General features: G+C 45.1%; 1 protein-coding gene across 1 annotated transcript in view; it reads right to left on the bottom strand.

Moving 5' to 3' along the window:
- Positions 1 to 23296, bottom strand: part of LOC142195385 (uncharacterized) — a 30752-nt gene extending 7456 nt beyond the window's left edge. The window contains exons 1-5 of the mRNA XM_075265136.1: positions 23236 to 23296; positions 22501 to 22545; positions 19941 to 20879; positions 19785 to 19848; positions 17985 to 18103 (exon numbers count right to left, since the gene is read on the bottom strand). Coding sequence (XP_075121237.1) covers positions 17985 to 18103; positions 19785 to 19848; positions 19941 to 20879; positions 22501 to 22545; positions 23236 to 23289 — 1221 coding nt within the window. The 5' untranslated portion in view covers positions 23290 to 23296. The remainder of the gene's footprint in view (positions 1 to 17984; positions 18104 to 19784; positions 19849 to 19940; positions 20880 to 22500; positions 22546 to 23235) is intronic.
- Between the last annotated feature and the right edge of the window lie 452 nt (positions 23297 to 23748).

Genomic DNA, 23748 nt, shown 5'->3' with positions numbered 1-23748 from the left:
ATCCTGAATGGAATACACTGTCAGTGTATTCCCGTATACCCGATATATACCCCGATACCCGTTCCAACGGTGTGCCCCCCCACCTTCACCCCAGAAATACCCTGCAAGTCCCCTAGCAATAGAATTGGGGCTATATACACCCACAATTTTTACTACTGGTATACAGTGCCATTGTCTGACTGGGAATTCAAAGAATATATTGGGAATACAAATACCCTCATTTCTTGCTACTGCCATATAGTGCCAGTGTCTGACTGGGAATTCAAAGAATATATTGGGGTTACGTGCACCCACAATTTTTACTACTGGTATACAGTGCCATTGTCTGACTGGGAATTCAAAGAATATATTGGGGTTATAAATACCCTCATTTCTTGCTACTGCCATATAGTGCCAGTGTCTGACTGGTAATTCAAAGAATATATTGGGGTTACGTGCACCCACAATTTTTACTACTGGTATACAGTGCCAGTTTCTGACTGGGAATTCAAAGAATATATTGGGAATACAAATACCCTCATTTCTTGCTACTGCCATATAGTGCCAGTTTCTGACTGGGAATTCAAAGAATATATTGGGGTTACGTGCACCCACAATTTTTACTACTGGTATACAGTGCCATTGTCTGACTGGGAATTCAAAGAATATATTGGGAATACAAATACCCTCATTTCTTGCTACTGCCATATAGTGCCAGTGTCTGACTGGGAATTCAAAGAATATATTGGGGTTACGTGCACCCACAATTTTTACTACTGGTATACAGTGCCATTGTCTGACTGGGAATTCAAAGAATATATTGGGAATACAAATACCCTCATTTCTTGCTACTGCCATATAGTGCCAGTTTCTGACTGGTAATTCAAAGAATATATTGGGGTTACGTGCACCCACAATTTTTACTACTGGTATACAGTGCCATTGTCTGACTGGGAATTCAAAGAATATATTGGGAATACAAATACCCTCATTTCTTGCTACTGCCATATAGTGCCAGTGTCTGACTGGGAATTCAAAGAATATATTGGGGTTACGTGCACCCACAATTTTTACTACTGGTATACAGTGCCATTGTCTGACTGGGAATTCAAAGAATATATTGGGAATACAAATACCCTCATTTCTTGCTACTGCCATATAGTGCCAGTGTCTGACTGGGAATTCAAAGAATATATTGGGGTTACGTGCACCCACAATTTTTACTACTGGTATACAGTGCCATTGTCTGACTGGGAATTCAAAGAATATATTGGGAATACAAATACCCTCATTTCTTGCTACTGCCATATAGTGCCAGTGTCTGACTGGGAATTCAAAGAATATATTGGGGTTACGTGCACCCACAATTTTTACTACTGGTATACAGTGCCATTGTCTGACTGGGAATTCAAAGAATATATTGGGAATACAAATACCCTCATTTCTTGCTACTGCCATATAGTGCCAGTGTCTGACTGGGAATTCAAAGAATATATTGGGGTTACGTGCACCCACAATTTTTACTACTGGTATACAGTGCCATTGTCTGACTGGGAATTCAAAGAATATATTGGGAATACAAATACCCTCATTTCTTGCTACTGCCATATAGTGCCAGTGTCTGACTGGTAATTCAAAGAATATATTGGGGTTACGTGCACCCACAATTTTTACTACTGGTATACAGTGCCATTGTCTGACTGGGAATTCAAAGAATATATTGGGAATACAAATACCCTCATTTCTTGCTACTGCCATATAGTGCCAGTGTCTGACTGGGAATTCAAAGAATATATTGGGGTTACGTGCACCCACAATTTTTACTACTGGTATACAGTGCCATTGTCTGACTGGGAATTCAAAGAATATATTGGGAATACAAATACCCTCATTTCTTGCTACTGCCATATAGTGCCAGTGTCTGACTGGGAATTCAAAGAATATATTGGGGTTACGTGCACCCACAATTTTTACTACTGGTATACAGTGCCATTGTCTGACTGGGAATTCAAAGAATATATTGGGAATACAAATACCCTCATTTCTTGCTACTGCCATATAGTGCCAGTTTCTGACTGGTAATTCAAAGAATATATTGGGGTTACGTGCACCCACAATTTTTACTACTGGTATACAGTGCCATTGTCTGACTGAGAATTCAAAGAGTATATTGGGAATACAAATACCCTCATTTCTTGCTACTGCCATATAGTGCCAGTGTCTGACTGGGAATTCAAAGAATATATTGGGGTTACGTGCACCCACAATTTTTACTACTGGTATACAGTGCCATTGTCTGACTGGGAATTCAAAGAATATATTGGGGTTATAAATACCCTCATTTCTTGCTACTGCCATATAGTGCCAGTTTCTGACTGGTAATTCAAAGAATATATTGGGGTTACGTGCACCCACAATTTTTACTACTGGTATACAGTGCCATTGTCTGACTGGGAATTCAAAGAATATATTGGGAATACAAATACCCTCATTTCTTGCTACTGCCATATAGTGCCAGTGTCTGACTGGGAATTCAAAGAATATATTGGGGTTACGTGCACCCACAATTTTTACTACTGGTATACAGTGCCATTGTCTGACTGGGAATTCAAAGAGTATATTGGGAATACAAATACCCTCATTTCTTGCTACTGCCATATAGTGCCAGTTTCTGACTGGTAATTCAAAGAATATATTGGGGTTACGTGCACCCACAATTTTTACTACTGGTATACAGTGCCATTGTCTGACTGGGAATTCAAAGAGTATATTGGGAATACAAATACCCTCATTTCTTGCTACTGCCATATAGTGCCAGTGTCTGACTGGGAATTCAAAGAATATATTGGGGTTACGTGCACCCACAATTTTTACTACTGGTATACAGTGCCATTGTCTGACTGGGAATTCAAAGAATATATTGGGGTTATAAATACCCTCATTTCTTGCTACTGCCATATAGTGCCAGTTTCTGACTGGTAATTCAAAGAATATATTGGGGTTACGTGCACCCACAATTTTTACTACTGGTATACAGTGCCATTGTCTGACTGGGAATTCAAAGAATATATTGGGAATACAAATACCCTCATTTCTTGCTACTGCCATATAGTGCCAGTGTCTGACTGGTAATTCAAAGAATATATTGGGGTTACGTGCACCCACAATTTTTACTACTGGTATACAGTGCCATTGTCTGACTGGGAATTCAAAGAATATATTGGGAATACAAATACCCTCATTTCTTGCTACTGCCATATAGTGCCAGTGTCTGACTGGGAATTCAAAGAATATATTGGGGTTACGTGCACCCACAATTTTTACTACTGGTATACAGTGCCATTGTCTGACTGGGAATTCAAAGAATATATTGGGAATACAAATACCCTCATTTCTTGCTACTGCCATATAGTGCCAGTGTCTGACTGGGAATTCAAAGAATATATTGGGGTTACGTGCACCCACAATTTTTACTACTGGTATACAGTGCCATTGTCTGACTGGGAATTCAAAGAATATATTGGGAATACAAATACCCTCATTTCTTGCTACTGCCATATAGTGCCAGTTTCTGACTGGTAATTCAAAGAATATATTAGGGTTACGTGCACCCACAATTTTTACTACTGGTATACAGTGCCATTGTCTGACTGGGAATTCAAAGAGTATATTGGGAATACAAATACCCTCATTTCTTGCTACTGCCATATAGTGCCAGTGTCTGATTGGGAATTCAAAGAATATATTGGGGTTACGTGCACCCACAATTTTTACTACTGGTATACAGTGCCATTGTCTGACTGGGAATTCAAAGAATATATTGGGGTTATAAATACCCTCATTTCTTGCTACTGCCATATAGTGCCAGTTTCTGACTGGTAATTCAAAGAATATATTGGGGTTACGTGCACCCACAATTTTTACTACTGGTATACAGTGCCATTGTCTGACTGGGAATTCAAAGAATATATTGGGAATACAAATACCCTCATTTCTTGCTACTGCCATATAGTGCCAGTGTCTGACTGGGAATTCAAAGAATATATTGGGGTTACGTGCACCCACAATTTTTACTACTGGTATACAGTGCCATTGTCTGACTGGGAATTCAAAGAATATATTGGGAATACAAATACCCTCATTTCTTGCTACTGCCATATAGTGCCAGTTTCTGACTGGTAATTCAAAGAATATATTGGGGTTACGTGCACCCACAATTTTTACTACTGGTATACAGTGCCATTGTCTGACTGGGAATTCAAAGAATATATTGGGGTTATAAATACCCTCATTTCTTGCTACTGCCATATAGTGCCAGTTTCTGACTGGTAATTCAAAGAATATATTGTGGTTACGTGCACCCACAATTTTTACTACTGGTATACAGTGCCATTGTCTGACTGGGAATTCAAAGAATATATTGGGAATACAAATACCCTCATTTCTTGCTACTGCCATATAGTGCCAGTTTCTGACTGGTAATTCAAAGAATATATTGTGGTTACGTGCACCCACAATTTTTACTACTGGTATACAGTGCCATTGTCTGACTGGGAATTCAAAGAGTATATTGGGAATACAAATACCCTCATTTCTTGCTACTGCCATATAGTGCCAGTGTCTGATTGGGAATTCAAAGAATATATTGGGGTTACGTGCACCCACAATTTTTACTACTGGTATACAGTGCCATTGTCTGACTGGGAATTCAAAGAATATATTGGGGTTATAAATACCCTCATTTCTTGCTACTGCCATATAGTGCCAGTTTCTGACTGGTAATTCAAAGAATATATTGGGGTTACGTGCACCCACAATTTTTACTACTGGTATACAGTGCCATTGTCTGACTGGGAATTCAAAGAGTATATTGGGAATACAAATACCCTCATTTCTTGCTACTGCCATATAGTGCCAGTGTCTGACTGGGAATTCAAAGAATATATTGGGGTTACGTGCACCCACAATTTTTACTACTGTTATACAGTGCCATTGTCTGACTGGGAATTCAAAGAATATATTGGGAATACAAATACCCTCATTTCTTGCTACTGCCATATAGTGCCAGTGTCTGACTGGGAATTCAAAGAATATATTGGGGTTACGTGCACCCACAATTTTTACTACTGGTATACAGTGCCATTGTCTGACTGGGAATTCAAAGAATATATTGGGAATACAAATACCCTCATTTCTTGCTACTGCCATATAGTGCCAGTTTCTGACTGGTAATTCAAAGAATATATTGTGGTTACGTGCACTCACAATTTTTACTACTGGTATACAGTGCCATTGTCTGACTGGGAATTCAAAGAATATATTGGGAATACAAATACCCTCATTTCTTGCTACTGCCATATAGTGCCAGTTTCTGACTGGTAATTCAAAGAATATATTGTGGTTACGTGCACCCACAATTTTTACTACTGGTATACAGTGCCATTGTCTGACTGGGAATTCAAAGAATATATTGGGAATACAAATACCCTCATTTCTTGCTACTGCCATATAGTGCCAGTGTCTGACTGGGAATTCAAAGAATATATTGGGAATACAAATACCCTCATTTCTTGCTACTGCCATATAGTGCCAGTTTCTGACTGGTAATTCAAAGAATATATTGGGGTTACGTGCACCCACAATTTTTACTACTGGTATACAGTGCCAATTTCTAACTAGGAATTCAAAATGCGCAAGGCTCCCGGAAAGGGACGTGGACGAGGCCGTGGGCGAGGTCGGGGGAATGGTTCTGGGGAGCAAGGTAGCAGTGAAGCCACAGGGCGTCCCGTGCCTACTCCTGTGGGGCAGCAAGCATTGCGCCACTCCACAGTGCCAGGGTTGCTTGCCACATTAACTAAACTGCAGGGTACAAACCTTAGTAGGCCCGAGAACCAGGAACAGGTCTTGCAATGGCTGTCAGAGAACGCTTACAGCACATTGTCCAGCAGCCAGTCAGACTCTGCCTCCTCTCCTCCTATTACCCAACAGTCTTGTCTTCCTTCCTCCCAAAATTCCGAAGCTTTACAGAACAATAACCCAAACTGTCCCTGCTCCCCAGAGCTGTTCTCCGCTCCTTTCATTGTCCCTCAACCTGCCTCTCCACGTCACGATTCCACGAACCTAACAGAGGAGCATCTGTGTCCAGATGCTCAAACACTAGAGTCTCCTCCATCTCCGTTCGATTTGGTGGTGGATGACCAGCAACCCACCCTCATCGACGATGATGTGACGCAGTTGCCGTCAGGGCATCCAGTTGACCGGCGCATTGTGCGGGAGGAGGAGATGAGACAGGAGTTGGAAGAGGAAGTGGTGGATGATGAGGACACTGACCCGACCTGGACAGGGGGGATGTCAAGCGGGGAAAGTAGTGTGGATGTTGAGGCAGGTGCAGCACCAAAAAGGGTAGCTAGAGGCAGAGGCAGAGGTCAGCAGCTTAGGCGAAGCCAGGCCACACCCGGAATCTCCCAAGATGTTCCAGTTCGTACCCAGCCCCGAAAAACTCCCACCTCGAGGGCACGTTTCTCGAAGGTGTGGAGTGTTTTCAAGGAATGCGCCGAGGACAGATATAGTGTTGTCTGCACAATTTGCCTCTCGAAATTGATTAGGGGCTCTGAGAAGAGCAACCTGTCCACCACTTCAATGCGCCGTCATTTGGAATCCAAGCACTGGAATCAGTGGCAGGCAGCAACGGCAGGACAAAGGCCGCCTGCCGTTCACGCCACTGCCACTGCCTCTGCCACTGCCTCTGCCTCTGCCACTGCCACTGCTGACTGTGCTGGCGATGCACTCCAGAGGACGAGCCAGGACACCACTTCATCTGCCTCCGCCACTTTGTTGACTTCTACCTCATCCTCCCCTGGTCCTGTCTTATCTCCTTCTCCTGCACCATCAAAGGCACCATCAGGCGTTTCTTTACAACAACCCACCATCTCTCAGACATTGGAGCGGCGGCAGAAATACACTGCTAACCACCCACACGCGCAAGCCTTGAACGCCAACATCGCTAAACTGCTGGCCCAGGAGATGTTGGCGTTCCGGCTTGTTGAAACTCCCGCCTTCCTGGACCTGATGGCAACTGCGGCACCTCGCTATGCCGTCCCTAGCCGTCACTACTTCTCCCGGTGTGCCGTCCCCGCCTTGCACCAGCACGTGTCACTCAACATCAGGCGGGCCCTTAGTTCCGCGCTTTGCACAAAGGTCCACTTGACCACCGACGCGTGGACTGCTTCCCAAACTGGCCCGGTGTACCTCGTCTCCCCGCCTAACATTCCTGGCAGGGACACGAGAAGAACACCCCCCTCCTCCTCCTCCTCTACCGCCTCCTCCTCCGCCACCGCCTCCTCCTCCGCCACCGCCTCCTCCTCCGCTGTTAGATTGACCCCAGCTACGAGTTGGAAACGTTGCAGCACTGGCGTTGGTAGACGTCAGCAGGCTGTGCTGAAGCTGATCAGCTTGGGGGACAGACAGCACACTGCCTCCGAGGTGAGGGATGCCCTCCTCGATGAGACGGCAATATGGTTTGAGCCGCTGCACCTGGGCCCAGGCATGGTCGTTTGTGATAACGGCCGGAACCTGGTAGCAGCTCTGGAGCTTGCCGGACTCCAACATGTTCCATGCCTGGCCCACGTCTTCAACCTAGTGGTGCAACGTTTCCTAAAGAGCTACCCCAATGTTCCAGAGCTACTGGTGAAAGTGCGGCGCATGTGCGCCCACTTTCGCAAGTCGACAGTAGCCGCTGCTAGCTTAAAATCTCTCCAGCAACGCCTGCATGTGCCACAACACCGGCTTTTGTGCGACGTCCCCACACGCTGGAACTCAACGTTTCAGATGTTGAATAGAGTGGTTGAGCAGCAGAGACCTTTGATGGAATACCAGCTACAAAACCCTAGGGTGCCACAAAGTCAGCTGCCTCAGTTTCACATCCATGAGTGGCCATGGATGAGAGACCTTTGTGACATCCTACGGGTCTTTGAGGAGTCCACAAGGAGGGTGAGCTCTGAGGATGCGATGGTGAGCCTTACAATCCCGCTCTTGTGTGTTCTGAGAGAATCCCTGATTGACATCAGGGATAACTCAGATCACACAGAGGAGTTAGGGATAGCATCCGATCCGTCACAGCTGGAGAGTAGGTCCACACATCTGTCCGCTTCACTGCGTTTAATGGAGGAGGAGGAGGAGGAAGAAGAGTTGTCCGATGATGTGATGGTGATACAGGAGGCTTCTGGGCAACTTCGAATCGTCCCATTGTTGCAGCGCGGATGGGTAGACATGGAGGATGAGGAGGAAATGGAGATTGAACTTTCCGGTGGGGCCAGAGGAGTCATGCCAACTAACACTGTGGCAGACATGGCTGAGTTCATGTTGGGGTGCTTTACAACCGACAAGCGTATTGTCAAAATCATGGAGGACAACCAGTACTGGATCTTTGCTATCCTTGACCCCCGGTATAAAAACAACATCTCGTCTTTTATTCCGGTAGAGGGGAGGGCCAATCGCATCAATGCTTGCCACAGGCAATTGGTGCAGAATATGATGGAGATGTTTCCAGCATGTGACGTTGGCGGCAGGGAGGGCAGTTCCTCCAGTAGGCAACCAAGTTCTCACTGGTCCACACAAACGAGGGGCACACTGTCTAAGGTCTGGGACACCTTGATGGCACCCCCTCGCCAAAGTGCCGCCACGGAGGGTCCTAGTGTCACCAGGCGTGAGAAGTATAGGCGCATGTTGCGGGAATACCTTTCCGACCACAGCCCTGTCCTCTCCGACCCCTCTGCGCCCTACACGTATTGGGTGTCGAAGTTGGACCTGTGGCTTGAACTTGCCCTATATGCCTTGGAGGTGCTGTCCTGTCCTGCCGCCAGCGTCCTATCTGAGAGGGTGTTCAGTGCAGCCGGTGGCATCATCACTGACAAGCGCACCCGTCTGTCAGCTGAGAGTGCCGACCGGCTCACTTTGATAAAAATGAACCACCACTGGGTAGAGCCGTCATTTTTGTGCCCACCTGTGTAAAGCACCCCAACATGAAACTCCATGTCTGTACTCAACCTCTCCAATTCCTCCGCATCCTCATACTCATCCACCATAAGCGTTGCACAATTCTGCTAATACTAGGCTCCCTCCACCCTGATTTCCCCCAACTCTGCTGGTTAGAGGCTCCCTCCACCCTGATTTCCACCAACTCTGCTGGTTAGAGGCTCCCTCCACCATGAATTGGTCCAAACTGGGCTGTTTAGCGGCTCCCTCCACCATGAATTGGTCCAAACTGGGGTTTTTAGAGGCTCCCTCCACCATGAATTGGTCCAAACTGGGGTTTTTAGAGGCTCCCTCCACCATGAATTGGTCCAAACTGGGGGTTTTTAGAGGCTCCCTCCACCATGAATTTGCCCAAACTGGGCTGTTTAGAGGCTCCCTCCACCATGAATTGGTCCAAACTGGGCTGGTTAGAGGCTCCCTCCACCATGAATTGGTCCAAACTGGGTTTTTTAGAGGCTCCCTCCACCATGAATTGGTCCAAACTTGGCTGTTTAGAGGCTCCCTCCACCATTAATTGGTCCAAACTGGGCTGGTTAGAGGCTCTCTCCACCATGAATTGGTCCAAACTGGGTTTTTTAGAGGCTCCCTCCACCATGAATTTGCCCAAACTGGGCTGGTTAGAGGCTCCCTCCACCATGAATTGGTCCAAACTGGGTTTTTTAGAGGCTCCCTCCACCATGAATTTGCCCAAACTGGGCTGTTTAGAGGCTCCCTCCACCATGAATTGGTCCAAACTGGGCTGTTTAGAGGCTCCCTCCACCATGAATTTGCCCAAACTGGGCTGTTTAGAGGCTCCCTCCACCATGAATTGGTCCAAACTGGGCTGTTTAGAGGCTCCCTCCACCATTAATTGGTCCAAACTGGGCTGGTTAGAGGCTCCCTCCACCATGAATTTCCCAAAACTTGGCTGTTTAGAGGCTCCCTCCACCATTAATTGGTCCAAACTGGGCTGGTTAGAGGCTCCCTCCACCATGAATTTGCCCAAACTGGGCTGTTTAGAGGCTCCCTCCACCATGAATTGGTCCAAACTGGGTTTTTTAGAGGCTCCCTCCACCATGAATTGGTCCAAACTGGGCTGTTTAGAGGCTCCCTCCACCATGAATTTGCCCAAACTGGGCTGTTTAGCGGCTCCCTCCACCATTAATTGGTCCAAACTGGGCTGGTTAGAGGCTCCCTCCACCATGAATTTGCCCAAACTGGGCTGTTTAGAGGCTCCCTCCACCATGAATTTGCCCAAACTGGGTTGGTTAGAGGCTCCCTCCACCATGAATTGGTCCAAACTGGGTTTTTTAGAGGCTCCCTCCACCATGAATTTGCCCAAACTGGGCTGTTTAGAGGCTCCCTCCACCATGAATTGGTCCAAACTGGGCTGTTTAGAGGCTCCCTCCACCATTAATTGGTCCAAACTGGGCTGGTTAGAGGCTCCCTCCACCATGAATTTCCCAAAACTTGGCTGTTTAGAGGCTCCCTCCACCATTAATTGGTCCAAACTGGGCTGGTTAGAGGCTCCCTCCACCATGAATTTGCCCAAACTGGGCTGTTTAGAGGCTCCCTCCACCATGAATTGGTCCAAACTGGGTTTTTTAGAGGCTCCCTCCACCATGAATTGGTCCAAACTGGGCTGTTTAGAGGCTCCCTCCACCATGAATTTGCCCAAACTGGGCTGTTTAGCGGCTCCCTCCACCATTAATTGGTCCAAACTGGGCTGGTTAGAGGCTCCCTCCACCATGAATTTGCCCAAACTGGGCTGTTTAGAGGCTCCCTCCACCATGAATTTGCCCAAACTGGGCTGGTTAGAGGCTCCCTCCACCATGAATTGGTCCAAACTGGGGTTTTTAGAGGCTCCCTCCACCATGAATTGGTCCAAACTGGGCTGGTTAGAGGCTCCCTCCACCATGAATTTCCCAAAACTTGGCTGTTTAGAGGCTCCCTCCACCATTAATTGGTCCAAACTGGGCTGGTTAGAGGCTCCCTCCACCATTAATTGGTCCAAACTGGGCTGGTTAGAGGCTCCCTCCACCATTAATTGGTCCAAACTGGGCTGGTTAGAGGCTCCCTCCACCATGAATTGAACCAAACTGGGGTTTTTAGAGGCTCCCTCCACCATGAATTGGTCCAAACTTGGCTGTTTAGAGGCTCCCTCCACCATTAATTGGTCCAAGCTGGGCTGGTTAGAGGCTCCCTCCACCATGAATTGGTCCAAACTGGGTTTTTTAGAGGCTCCCTCCACCATGAATTGGTCCAAACTGGGGTTTTTAGAGGCTCCCTCCACCATGAATTGGTCCAAACTGGGCTGTTTAGCGGCTCCCTCCACCATTAATTGGTCCAAACTGGGCTGGTTAGAGGCTCCCTCCACCATGAATTTGCCCAAACTGGGCTGTTTAGAGGCTCCCTCCACCATGAATTTGCCCAAACTGGGCTGGTTAGAGGCTCCCTCCACCATGAATTGGTCCAAACTGGGGTTTTTAGAGGCTCTCTCCACCATGAATTGGTCCAAACTTGGCTGTTTAGAGGCTCCCTCCACCATTAATTGGTCCAAACTGGGCTGGTTAGAGGCTCCCTCCACCATGAATTGGTCCAAACTGGGTTTTTTAGAGGCTCCCTCCACCATGAATTGGTCCAAACTGGGTTTTTTAGAGGCTCCCTCCACCATGAATTTGCCCAAACTGGGCTGTTTAGAGGCTCCCTCCACCATGAATTGGTCCAAACTGGGGTTTTTAGAGGCTCCCTCCACCATGAATTGGTCCAAACTGGGCTGTTTAGCGGCTCCCTCCACCATTAATTGGTCCAAACTGGGCTGGTTAGAGGCTCCCTCCACCATGAATTTGCCCAAACTGGGCTGTTTAGAGGCTCCCTCCACCATGAATTTGCCCAAACTGGGCTGGTTAGAGGCTCCCTCCACCATGAATTGGTCCAAACTGGGGTTTTTAGAGGCTCCCTCCACCATGAATTGGTCCAAACTTGGCTGTTTAGAGGCTCCCTCCACCATTAATTGGTCCAAACTGGGCTGGTTAGAGGCTCCCTCCACCATGAATTGGTCCAAACTGGGTTTTTTAGAGGCTCCCTCCACCATGAATTGGTCCAAACTGGGTTTTTTAGAGGCTCCCTCCACCATGAATTTGCCCAAACTGGGCTGTTTAGAGGCTCCCTCCACCATGAATTGGTCCAAACTGGGCTGGTTAGAGGCTCCCTCCACCATGAATTTCCCAAAACTTGGCTGTTTAGAGGCTCCCTCCACCATTAATTGGTCCAAACTGGGCTGGTTAGAGGCTCCCTCCACCATGAATTTGCCCAAACTGGGCTGTTTAGAGGCTCCCTCCACCATGAATTGGTCCAAACTGGGTTTTTTAGAGGCTCCCTCCACCATGAATTGGTCCAAACTGGGCTGTTTAGAGGCTCCCTCCACCATGAATTTGCCCAAACTGGGCTGTTTAGCGGCTCCCTCCACCATTAATTGGTCCAAACTGGGCTGGTTAGAGGCTCCCTCCACCATGAATTTGCCCAAACTGGGCTGTTTAGAGGCTCCCTCCACCATGAATTTGCCCAAACTGGGCTGGTTAGAGGCTCCCTCCACCATGAATTGGTCCAAACTGGGGTTTTTAGAGGCTCCCTCCACCATGAATTGGTCCAAACTTGGCTGTTTAGAGGCTCCCTCCACCATGAATTGGTCCAAACTGGGGTGGTTAGAGGCTCCCTCCACCATGAATTGGTCCAAACTGGGGTGGTTAGAGGCTCCCTCCACCATTAATTGGTCCAAACTGGGCTGGTTAGAGGCTCCCTCCACCATTAATTGGTCCAAACTGGGCTGGTTAGAGGCTCCCTCCACCATTAATTGGTCCAAACTGGGCTGGTTAGAGGCTCCCTCCACCATTAATTGGTCCAAACTGGGCTGGTTAGAGGCTCCCTCCACCATGAATTTGCCCAAACTGGGCTGTTTAGAGGCTCCCTCCACCATGAATTGGTCCAAACTGGGTTTTTTAGAGGCTCCCTCCACCATGAATTGGTCCAAACTGGGCTGTTTAGAGGCTCCCTCCACCATGAATTTGCCCAAACTGGGCTGTTTAGCGGCTCCCTCCACCATTAATTGGTCCAAACTGGGCTGGTTAGAGGCTCCCTCCACCATGAATTTGCCCAAACTGGGCTGTTTAGAGGCTCCCTCCACCATGAATTTGCCCAAACTGGGCTGGTTAGAGGCTCCCTCCACCATGAATTGGTCCAAACTGGGGTTTTTAGAGGCTCCCTCCACCATGAATTGGTCCAAACTGGGCTGGTTAGAGGCTCCCTCCACCATGAATTTCCCAAAACTTGGCTGTTTAGAGGCTCCCTCCACCATTAATTGGTCCAAACTGGGCTGGTTAGAGGCTCCCTCCACCATTAATTGGTCCAAACTGGGCTGGTTAGAGGCTCCCTCCACCATTAATTGGTCCAAACTGGGCTGGTTAGAGGCTCCCTCCACCATGAATTGAACCAAACTGGGGTTTTTAGAGGCTCCCTCCACCATGAATTGGTCCAAACTTGGCTGTTTAGAGGCTCCCTCCACCATTAATTGGTCCAAGCTGGGCTGGTTAGAGGCTCCCTCCACCATGAATTGGTCCAAACTGGGTTTTTTAGAGGCTCCCTCCACCATGAATTGGTCCAAACTGGGGTTTTTAGAGGCTCCCTCCACCATGAATTGGTCCAAACTGGGCTGTTTAGCGGCTCCCTCCACCATTAATTGGTCCAAACTGGGCTGGTTAGAGGCTCCCTCCACCATGAATTTGCCCAAACTGGGCTGTTTAGAGGCTCCCTCCACCATGAATTTGCCCAAACTGGGCTGGTTAGAGGCTCCCTCCACCATGAATTGGTCCAAACTGGGGTTTTTAGAGGCTCTCTCCACCATGAATTGGTCCAAACTTGGCTGTTTAGAGGCTCCCTCCACCATTAATTGGTCCAAACTGGGCTGGTTAGAGGCTCCCTCCACCATGAATTGGTCCAAACTGGGTTTTTTAGAGGCTCCCTCCACCATGAATTGGTCCAAACTGGGTTTTTTAGAGGCTCCCTCCACCATGAATTTGCCCAAACTGGGCTGTTTAGAGGCTCCCTCCACCATGAATTGGTCCAAACTGGGCTGGTTAGAGGCTCCCTCCACCATGAATTTCCCAAAACTTGGCTGTTTAGAGGCTCCCTCCACCATTAATTGGTCCAAACTGGGCTGGTTAGAGGCTCCCTCCACCATGAATTTGCCCAAACTGGGCTGTTTAGAGGCTCCCTCCACCATGAATTGGTCCAAACTGGGTTTTTTAGAGGCTCCCTCCACCATGAATTGGTCCAAACTGGGCTGTTTAGAGGCTCCCTCCACCATGAATTTGCCCAAACTGGGCTGTTTAGCGGCTCCCTCCACCATTAATTGGTCCAAACTGGGCTGGTTAGAGGCTCCCTCCACCATGAATTTGCCCAAACTGGGCTGTTTAGAGGCTCCCTCCACCATGAATTTGCCCAAACTGGGCTGGTTAGAGGCTCCCTCCACCATGAATTGGTCCAAACTGGGGTTTTTAGAGGCTCCCTCCACCATGAATTGGTCCAAACTTGGCTGTTTAGAGGCTCCCTCCACCATGAATTGGTCCAAACTGGGGTGGTTAGAGGCTCCCTCCACCATGAATTGGTCCAAACTGGGGTGGTTAGAGGCTCCCTCCACCATTAATTGGTCCAAACTGGGCTGGTTAGAGGCTCCCTCCACCATTAATTGGTCCAAACTGGGCTGGTTAGAGGCTCCCTCCACCATTAATTGGTCCAAACTGGGCTGGTTAGAGGCTCCCTCCACCATTAATTGGTCCAAACTGGGCTGGTTAGAGGCTCCCTCCACCATGAATTTGCCCAAACTGGGCTGTTTAGAGGCTCCCTCCACCATGAATTGGTCCAAACTGGGCTGTTTAGCGGCTCCCTCCACCATTAATTGGTCCAAACTGGGCTGGTTAGAGGCTCCCTCCACCATGAATTTGCCCAAACTGGGCTGTTTAGAGGCTCCCTCCACCATGAATTTGCCCAAACTGGGCTGGTTAGAGGCTCCCTCCACCATGAATTGGTCCAAACTGGGGTTTTTAGAGGCTCCCTCCACCATGAATTGGTCCAAACTTGGCTGTTTAGAGGCTCCCTCCACCATTAATTGGTCCAAACTGGGCTGGTTAGAGGCTCCCTCCACCATGAATTGGTCCAAACTGGGTTTTTTAGAGGCTCCCTCCACCATGAATTTGCCCAAACTGGGCTGTTTAGAGGCTCCCTCCACCATGAATTGGTCCAAACTGGGCTGGTTAGAGGCTCCCTCCACCATGAATTTCCCAAAACTTGGCTGTTTAGAGGCTCCCTCCACCATTAATTGGTCCAAACTGGGCTGGTTAGAGGCTCCCTCCACCATGAATTTGCCCAAACTGGGCTGTTTAGAGGCTCCCTCCACCATGAATTGGTCCAAACTGGGTTTTTTAGAGGCTCCCTCCACCATGAATTGGTCCAAACTTGGCTGTTTAGAGGCTCCCTCCACCATGAATTTGCCCAAACTGGGCTGTTTAGCGGCTCCCTCCACCATTAATTGGTCCAAACTGGGCTGGTTAGAGGCTCCCTCCACCATGAATTTGCCCAAACTGGGCTGTTTAGAGGCTCCCTCCACCATGAATTTGCCCAAACTGGGCTGGTTAGAGGCTCCCTCCACCATGAATTGGTCCAAACTGGGGTTTTTAGAGGCTCCCTCCACCATGAATTGGTCCAAACTTGGCTGTTTAGAGGCTCCCTCCACCATGAATTGGTCCAAACTGGGGTGGTTAGAGGCTCCCTCCACCATTAATTGGTCCAAACTGGGCTGTTTAGAGGCTCCCTCCACCATTAATTGGTCCAAACTGGGCTGGTTAGAGGCTCCCTCCACCATTAATTGGTCCAAACTGGGCTGGTTAGAGGCTCCCTCCACCATTAATTGGTCCAAACTGGGCTGGTTAGAGGCTCCCTCCACCATGAATTTGCCCAAACTGGGCTGGTTAGAGGCTCCCTCCACCATGAATTGGTCCAAACTGGGTTTTTTAGAGGCTCCCTCCACCATGAATTTGCCCAAACTGGGCTGGTTAGAGGCTCCCTCCACCATGAATTGGTCCAAACTGGGTTTTTTAGAGGCTCCCTCCACCATGAATTTGCCCACACTGGGCTGGTTAGAGGCTCCCTCCACCATGAATTGGTCCAAACTGGGGTTTTTAGAGGCTCCCTCCACCATGAATTTGCCCAAACTGGGGTGTTTAGAGGCTCCCTCCACCATGAATTTGCCCAAACTCTGCTGGTTAGAGGCTCAATCCACCCTGATTTTCAAAACAAATGTTGGTGCCAACCTCAACTTACTACAAGGGCCAAATTCACTGCTGGTGACAAGCTCTCCTCACTGCAAGTGCCAAATACACATGTTTCAAGGTGTTTTCCTACTGTCAGAGATGTGGTATTGAGTGTGTAAAGTGTGTAGTTGTTAGGCTGTGATGTTGGGGTAATAGAGGGTCTTTGGTGTGTTAGATGCCCCCAGACATGCTTCCCCTGCTGTCCCAGTGTCATTCCAGAGGTGTTGGCATCATTTCCTGGGGTGTCATAGTGGACTTGGTGACCCTCCAGACACGGATTTGGGTTTCCCCCTTAACGAGTATCTGTTCCCCATAGACTATAATGGGGTTCGAAACCCATTCGAACACACGAACATTGAGCGGCTGTTCGAATCGAATTTCGAACCTCGAACATTTTAGTGTTCGCTCATCTCTAGTTATGACATTGAATACAATTCTTTCACTGTGATTAGAATGGGTTGCACTTATATTGCATATTTTAGTAAGTTTTTCTTTTCTTTTTTTTTTTTTTCTACAATCCCTCCTCTGCCCCAATGGCAACAGCCCAAAACTCATACAAGGCGGGAATTTTGTTTTTTGCCTCATCCTGAAAAAAAAAATAAAATAAAAAATGCTTCCAATACGTCTCTAGTCACATGAACTATATTAGTAGCCGTCTCACACCTGCATTCAGTTCCTACGTCATAGATTGTAAGCTCTTGCGAGCAGGACCCTCATCCTAGTGTGTGAAGTGATTTACTATTCTATTCAAAATGATGGAGAGCCAGTCCTCTAAAACAGCGTTTGCCAAGGGACCCCATAGACTATAATGAGGCCCACCCTGAAATCGGCACAGAGAAAGGTCCAGGACTCCGACACAGATGTGAGCCTAGCCTTACATTGTATGGGACTGAACATTACATGAAGGACTTGTCCAGAGAAGCTTGTAAAATGAGAGAATAATCTAATCTCATTTTATGAAAAAGCTTCTCAGAGTTAATCTGGTCCACAAGCGAAACCCAGCAGGTACGGAAGCAACCTCCAGGTATTAGGATGGACCCATTTTAGTAAGTTTTTCTGTCAGGAGTGTAGCAATAGGGAGCGCGATAGGTAGGGTTTGCACGTGGACTCTCTTGTCTATGGAGGCCCACAGGCCTCTCTGCCATGTAGCCGATATTGTATGAGACCATGACAGCACTTGGCAGTACTGTCAGTGACCGACTGAGCGTGAGAAGGAGTGCTATCGGAGATCCTTCCTCCCAACCATGGCCGGGCTGTATAATCAACATCAGGCTAAGCGGAGATCACTCCGCACAGAGAACTAAATGATCCTGAGTTTCTCTTTTTCTTCTTAGTTGCCATGACTCCTAGTTTACCTTTTCTATCTGCTCTGAGCTTGTAGGTGTTCTTTCTTTTAATATATTACTGTATTATCTATGCTACCGTAACACACTGGATTTTGCCATGGTGGAACTATTAAAGGATTATCTTATCTTATCTTAGATCACTGAGCAACATTTTCAGAGCTTGTTAATCTCATACAGAAATATAAGGAATAAAATTTTACTCTATTTTTTTCATTTCTAAAGATTGTTATACCATTTTCTGTCATTCCAACAAGCTTGTAGCAATGAAATATATTTAACTTACAAAGTCGTTTCTGTTACCAGGTAAACAGGAGTTGGGGTCTTGACAAGTACAGAAAGGATTCTCATTTTCATCTTTCTTACAAGTTGTTCCTCTTTTACAGTGAAAATTAATACACGGGTCTGGAAAAAATATTGTATTGAATATTGACTTCACAGCTTTTAGTCTGTAGATCAGTTCTCTGTGCTTAGAAAACAAACCTAGATGGAAAAAATGGATCAAGATTTTTCCCATCTGGTAATAGCAATAACAATGGATACCGCCTACTCTGGCTAGAAAAATGCTGAGAATTATGGTGTAGATTTACAATGGTGAATTATATTTGTACCAAAAAAACTGTGTGTGCTTTACAACAAGTTTATTAATTGTTTTACACACTTTATATCAGTTTCTGTACCATGTCCAACAAGGGACAGGACTTATTGGGAAAGTGCCAGGACTAAATATACAACACTTCACACCAAGAATGTGCCATAATTTTGGCTCTGGTGGTGTAAAGTTAGACTAGACACTCCAAAGATTCACCAGCTTTATCCTTCAGCATTCACGCATTGGGCACAGCCAACTGCGCATGTCTGTTCAGACATTTTCTTGTGGCCGCTTAGACGAGCAGTATGGCTCTGTTAAGCCATTTTTCTTGTGGCGGCATAGACAAGCAGTATGCAGTATGCTTGTCTATGTGGCCACAAGAAAATGGCCAAACAAACATGCGCAGTCCGATCGGTCCAAAGCCCAGTGGCATAGCCGACAGCGCGTGCGTGGTAATTATATGCTGAACACAGGATTGCCAGAAGAAGACAACGCTGAGGACACAGTGGAGAGGCACAGCTGTAGAAGATGGAGGCGGCGCTGGAGAGTTTTCACACAGCACATGTGACATCCCCTGTTTGAGCATGGGGGAATGCCTCCTGTGCTGTCTGGAGACTCACTAGCATACTGAGAAAAACTGGGATATCTACGGAACAGCAGAACGGAGGAGAATTCTAAAGGTAGGGGGCCACATGGTGGCTCAGTGGTTAGCACTGTAGCCTTGCAGCACTGGAGTCCTGGTGTTCAAATCCAGCCAAAGGCAAAAAAAAACCCATCTGCAAGGAGTTTGTATGTTCTCCCTGTGTTTGCTTGGATTTCCATCCCATATTCCAAAGACATACTGATAGGGAAAAATGTACATTGTGCGCTCTATGTGGGGCTCACAATCTACATTAAAAAAAAATAATTCTAAAGGTAGAGAAAAAATTAGCCTTTCTTAACGCTATTCCTACATGTTATTAGTTAAAAAAAGGATTCTAATGATAGAATCCCTTTAAAATGGTTGCACTGGTTGTGACTAATGACGTGCAACAAGTTAAAGAGGCTGTCACACAAAGAACATGTATTACTTATCCATGAGCTAGATAAATGTACACTTGCTGGAAACCCACCACTGGGACCACCATGATCATTAGTACTGGAGGCCCAGGTTCCCTTCTCTCCATACCACTTGACTGCAGTGAGAAAGAACAGTGGTCACACATGGTCATTGCCGCTCCATTCAATGTCTATTGGGCTCTGTAAACTAGGGGCGTGCTATATAATAAATATTTAGTAGAAATCACATTCTCCATTCTCTAGATCTTAGATCTCCTCTAGACCAGTATGGCTTATTTTCAAATGCCCATATATTTTCTCACCTATCCCTTGATACATTGTTAAAGATTTTGATTTTCGACTAAAATTTTTGCTTCTATCCTAAACTAAGGTTTTTTTTTAAAAAAAAATAAACTGCATGACAATAATATTATGCTACAGGTATTGACTACTCACCAGCGGAGATGTTGATAGTATTTATCACTAGACTTCCTTTCTCTTCCTGACTCGAAGCAACATCCTACGTAATAAAAAATTCATGTAAAATGGTGTCTCAGGACATCAAAAATCTTTCCTGTACCACAAACTAACATGACATTTTTAATTACTTACATGGTTATGGAGATTTACATGAAGTCCACTGATGTTTTCAAGAAACCTGGGTAAAGCAGTGGTAGAGAGTTCTGTATTTGTATTGTTTTGGTCAATGTTAGTCAGTTCAGTGGAGTGGTCAACGTTGGTCACATCACCTCTCATGTTATTATCTATAATGCTATCTGACTGTTGGTTCTGCTGCTCTGCTCTATTGGATCCCTTTTGTTCTACGAGAAGGTCACCAAATCTAACTCTTGTTTTGAGACCATTTTCTTCTTTCATCAATCTGTCCTTTATAATCTTACTATAATCTCCAGAATACTGTGCATCAACGGCACTCTCTTCCATATCCTCTTCCTTATTGTTAGTTGCATTCTTCAAGTCTTTGATGTTAGTCGCATCTTCAGACGATAGCTCTTCTACATAGACCTCACTATGAGTTTCATTATTGACGTTTTGCCTCACGGTATCCAGATTATGAGTGATGTTTAAAATATATTGCAAATCTTCATCGTCATATAATTCCTCTAGAACGTTTGCATACTCTGAGTTGTGTTCTGCCACAGGTATTACATTTTCTGTGTTGAGGCTTAATGGAGAAGTCCCATATTGTTCCAAAACTCCATCAGAAGAAAATCCCTGACTTTGTTCATCATTGCTTTTTATTTCTATTTGTGGTTGTTCTTGCCTTTTAAAAGCCACTATCACACTCTCGTCTTTATTTTTAGAAGTATCTTTACCTTGCAGAGGAGATGGTTTATTGTTATCAATGTGCGCATTGAACCTATTCAAGATTGATTCCAATGATAACACGTCTGGCTTCATTTTGGAATCTTCTGCTTGCTCGCTGGAGCCTGTTTTATGTGTGCCATGTATGATGCTGTCCATGCTAGCTTCCATATAAGTGATGGCATGTTCATCAGTGGCATTTTTATCTATGTTTCTGCTTACATTCAACTAAATAAAAAAGGAAAGAAAAGAAAAAAAGTGTTTAATAGTGAACAAGCAAAAAAGCTACACTTCCATTCAAACATCTATTATTTTATGTTTGTGTATTTAGTTGCCAGGCCACTAAGAGCCAGTGGCAAATGACGGGGGAGGTAATAGTGCACATAGTCCCTGGGATGGAGCTGACCAAAGGTATACCAAATATGACAGTTGGCTTGCATGGGTAGTGGTGCATAGTCATGAAGACATGAGAAGAGCTTCCCATAAATCCAACTGAGTCACACCCGCTCGGAGAGTTCTGCAAGACCAATATAATCAAAGATGGCAGGCTCACCAGTACAGACTGTAGCAAGTATTCATGATTATGCGTTCTTAGAATTATTTCACCTGTTACTTTTTATTTGTCAAGCATTTTCTGTATAGTAAAAATAATGACAGGTCTTCAATATCAGAGCGGTGGGATCCAACACCCGAGACCCCCATTAATCAGCTCTTTCTACCATATTATGTTTTTTTAGTGTCCGATATTCCATGCAGGTTTCCGTTTCCTGCACAAAACTGAGCAGGAGACGGAAACCTGCAGGACTCTTTCATAACCATTCATTTGAATGGGTTTGAAAGATGTCCGGCCATGAGTGCCAGTGAGCCTTTTATGCTCTCCACCACGAAACCGTTTTTTTTAAACTGGACACAGAGTCGGACATGCAGTACTCTGTGTCCGATTTAAAAAAAACGGTTTTGCGGCGGAAAGCATAAAACACTCACTGGCGCTCACGGCCGGACCCGGTCTGACAGCTTTCCATCTTCTGATGGCAGAAGACGGAAAGCTGAGAATGGACTCTGGGCGCTATTGTGAATCTAGCGTAAGTGATTTCAGTGACACAATTTTCATGTTTTTGGCATTCTCAAAAAAAAAAACCTGAATATAAAAAAAAAATCATGAGCATCTTTTGCAATGTTGCATGAATTCACAACATCTTCTAAAAGTAAAAGTTAAAGATGTACAGAATGTGTACATGCCAAAAATGCTTATGTCGACATGCACATAGACTGAAAAAACTGAAGAGATCTAAACCATTTTGATAATGTCTTGATTAAGTAAATATATGTTCACCCCTTTATTAGAAAACAAATACCCTATGTGTGAAATTCAGAGAGCATGTCTAATACCCTATCTACAGTAATTGGTAAGGCCATTAACAAAAGTTCCTCTGGCACCCCTCTGTACAGGGAGAGCAATGACAGTAGCAGGATCTTTCACCACATTCACATGCTTCTTGAATATTGCTATGATCACACTATCAATGAAAGAAAGACACGATTCTAGGCTTTAATGTTCAAGAAATATTTCTAGCCATTATACCCCAGTCAGGGCAAGTATTTAAAGCTGTGATTACACACCTCCTTGGCAATGAAAGAGTTCAAGGTAAATTGTACAGTGCTTTGTATAGTTTGACATGCCATGAACAAAATTTATTCCCTATACAGTAGTTCCAGTAGGGGATAAGCATTCTTAAACCTATTACCTATTTCGTGTGTAACTTTTGCAAAAACATTGCCCATTTTTCCCAATGCATCCATGTACATATACGTAATACATTTCTATTGATTTGTTTAATTGAAAAGGTACCTTTAGTTCAGGCATCAAGCCATTATTCGCTGTTATTGATGCACCCTTCAAAGAAAAACAGACAAATGATTGTAAACTGTATTACATTTCTCACGTATAAAAATCTCTCACTACTGGCCAACACCAGGGGGAGCTTAGGAGCACACAATTAGCATATTATTGTTTTTGTATCACAAATACAGCACGCCAAACACTATAAACTTACAGCATATTAAGAAATGAATCCATTCGGTGGATATTCAATTTAGGTTTGGAGAAAAAATAGCACTCCTGCTTACTCTGTTACATTCACAGAACTCAGAAGGCAGAAACAAAGAATTATTTTCTGCCTCTATTGGTTGTCGGTAACCACAGACAATATATCGGTGCTAAGACCCATTGCGTGATGATAGATTTTAACTGTTGAATGACTGCTGTAGTTCATAAGATTCTATGAAACTCAGTGTATATCCCTATAGATAGATAGATAGATAGATAGATAGATAGATGATAGATAGATAGATAGATAGATAGATAGATAGATAGATAGATAGATAGATAGATGATATATAGATACAGTATATATGTATATTCCTTTGTACTGCAGCTGTAGTTCACAGTTAACTCAATCACTAGTGTTACAATAAGTATCAGTGTGGCCCTAGCACCTAATGTATAGGAGCTGTATATAGTTTAGTTAGCTGAGGTTCACATGAGTATAAACAATATACAACTAAAAATGTTCTAGATACTTACAGATGATGTAAAAATGACCCCAATAAGCCAAGCAATTAGGACTGAATAATACATTCTTGTCACACCTGTTGAAAAACAAGATAAATTATTTGAGAATAATAATAAGGGTAAAAATATGACTTAGTCTTAGGGCTACAATCAGCCCTACATAATAATCAGTAAACCCTATCATCCCATAGACTGATGGTTGCCATTGCCATATTTATTACTAACATGACATTTTACTAGTATTAAATGAAATATTGATTTAATCTGCGTTTGCGTCAACCCATATACTATATACATCATTCAGATGTATTACTTAATTGCATAAGGTTTCTATATGTCTATATAATAGTTGACTAGAGACAAGTGCACAGTTGTAAATAATAACTCTTCTCAGTGCCATCTGTACGCCATTCTTATTTGTGATATATATATATATATATATATATATATATATATGTATATAATTAGAAGGTCTTAGAAATATTACCTTAGTCGCTAATATCCAGCACTATAACAGGATGCTGC

This window comes from Leptodactylus fuscus, chromosome 1, assembly GCF_031893055.1.
Source record: "Leptodactylus fuscus isolate aLepFus1 chromosome 1, aLepFus1.hap2, whole genome shotgun sequence".
Lineage (NCBI taxonomy): Eukaryota > Metazoa > Chordata > Amphibia > Anura > Leptodactylidae > Leptodactylus > Leptodactylus fuscus.
This window is presented reverse-complemented; position numbering and strand designations above follow the sequence as displayed.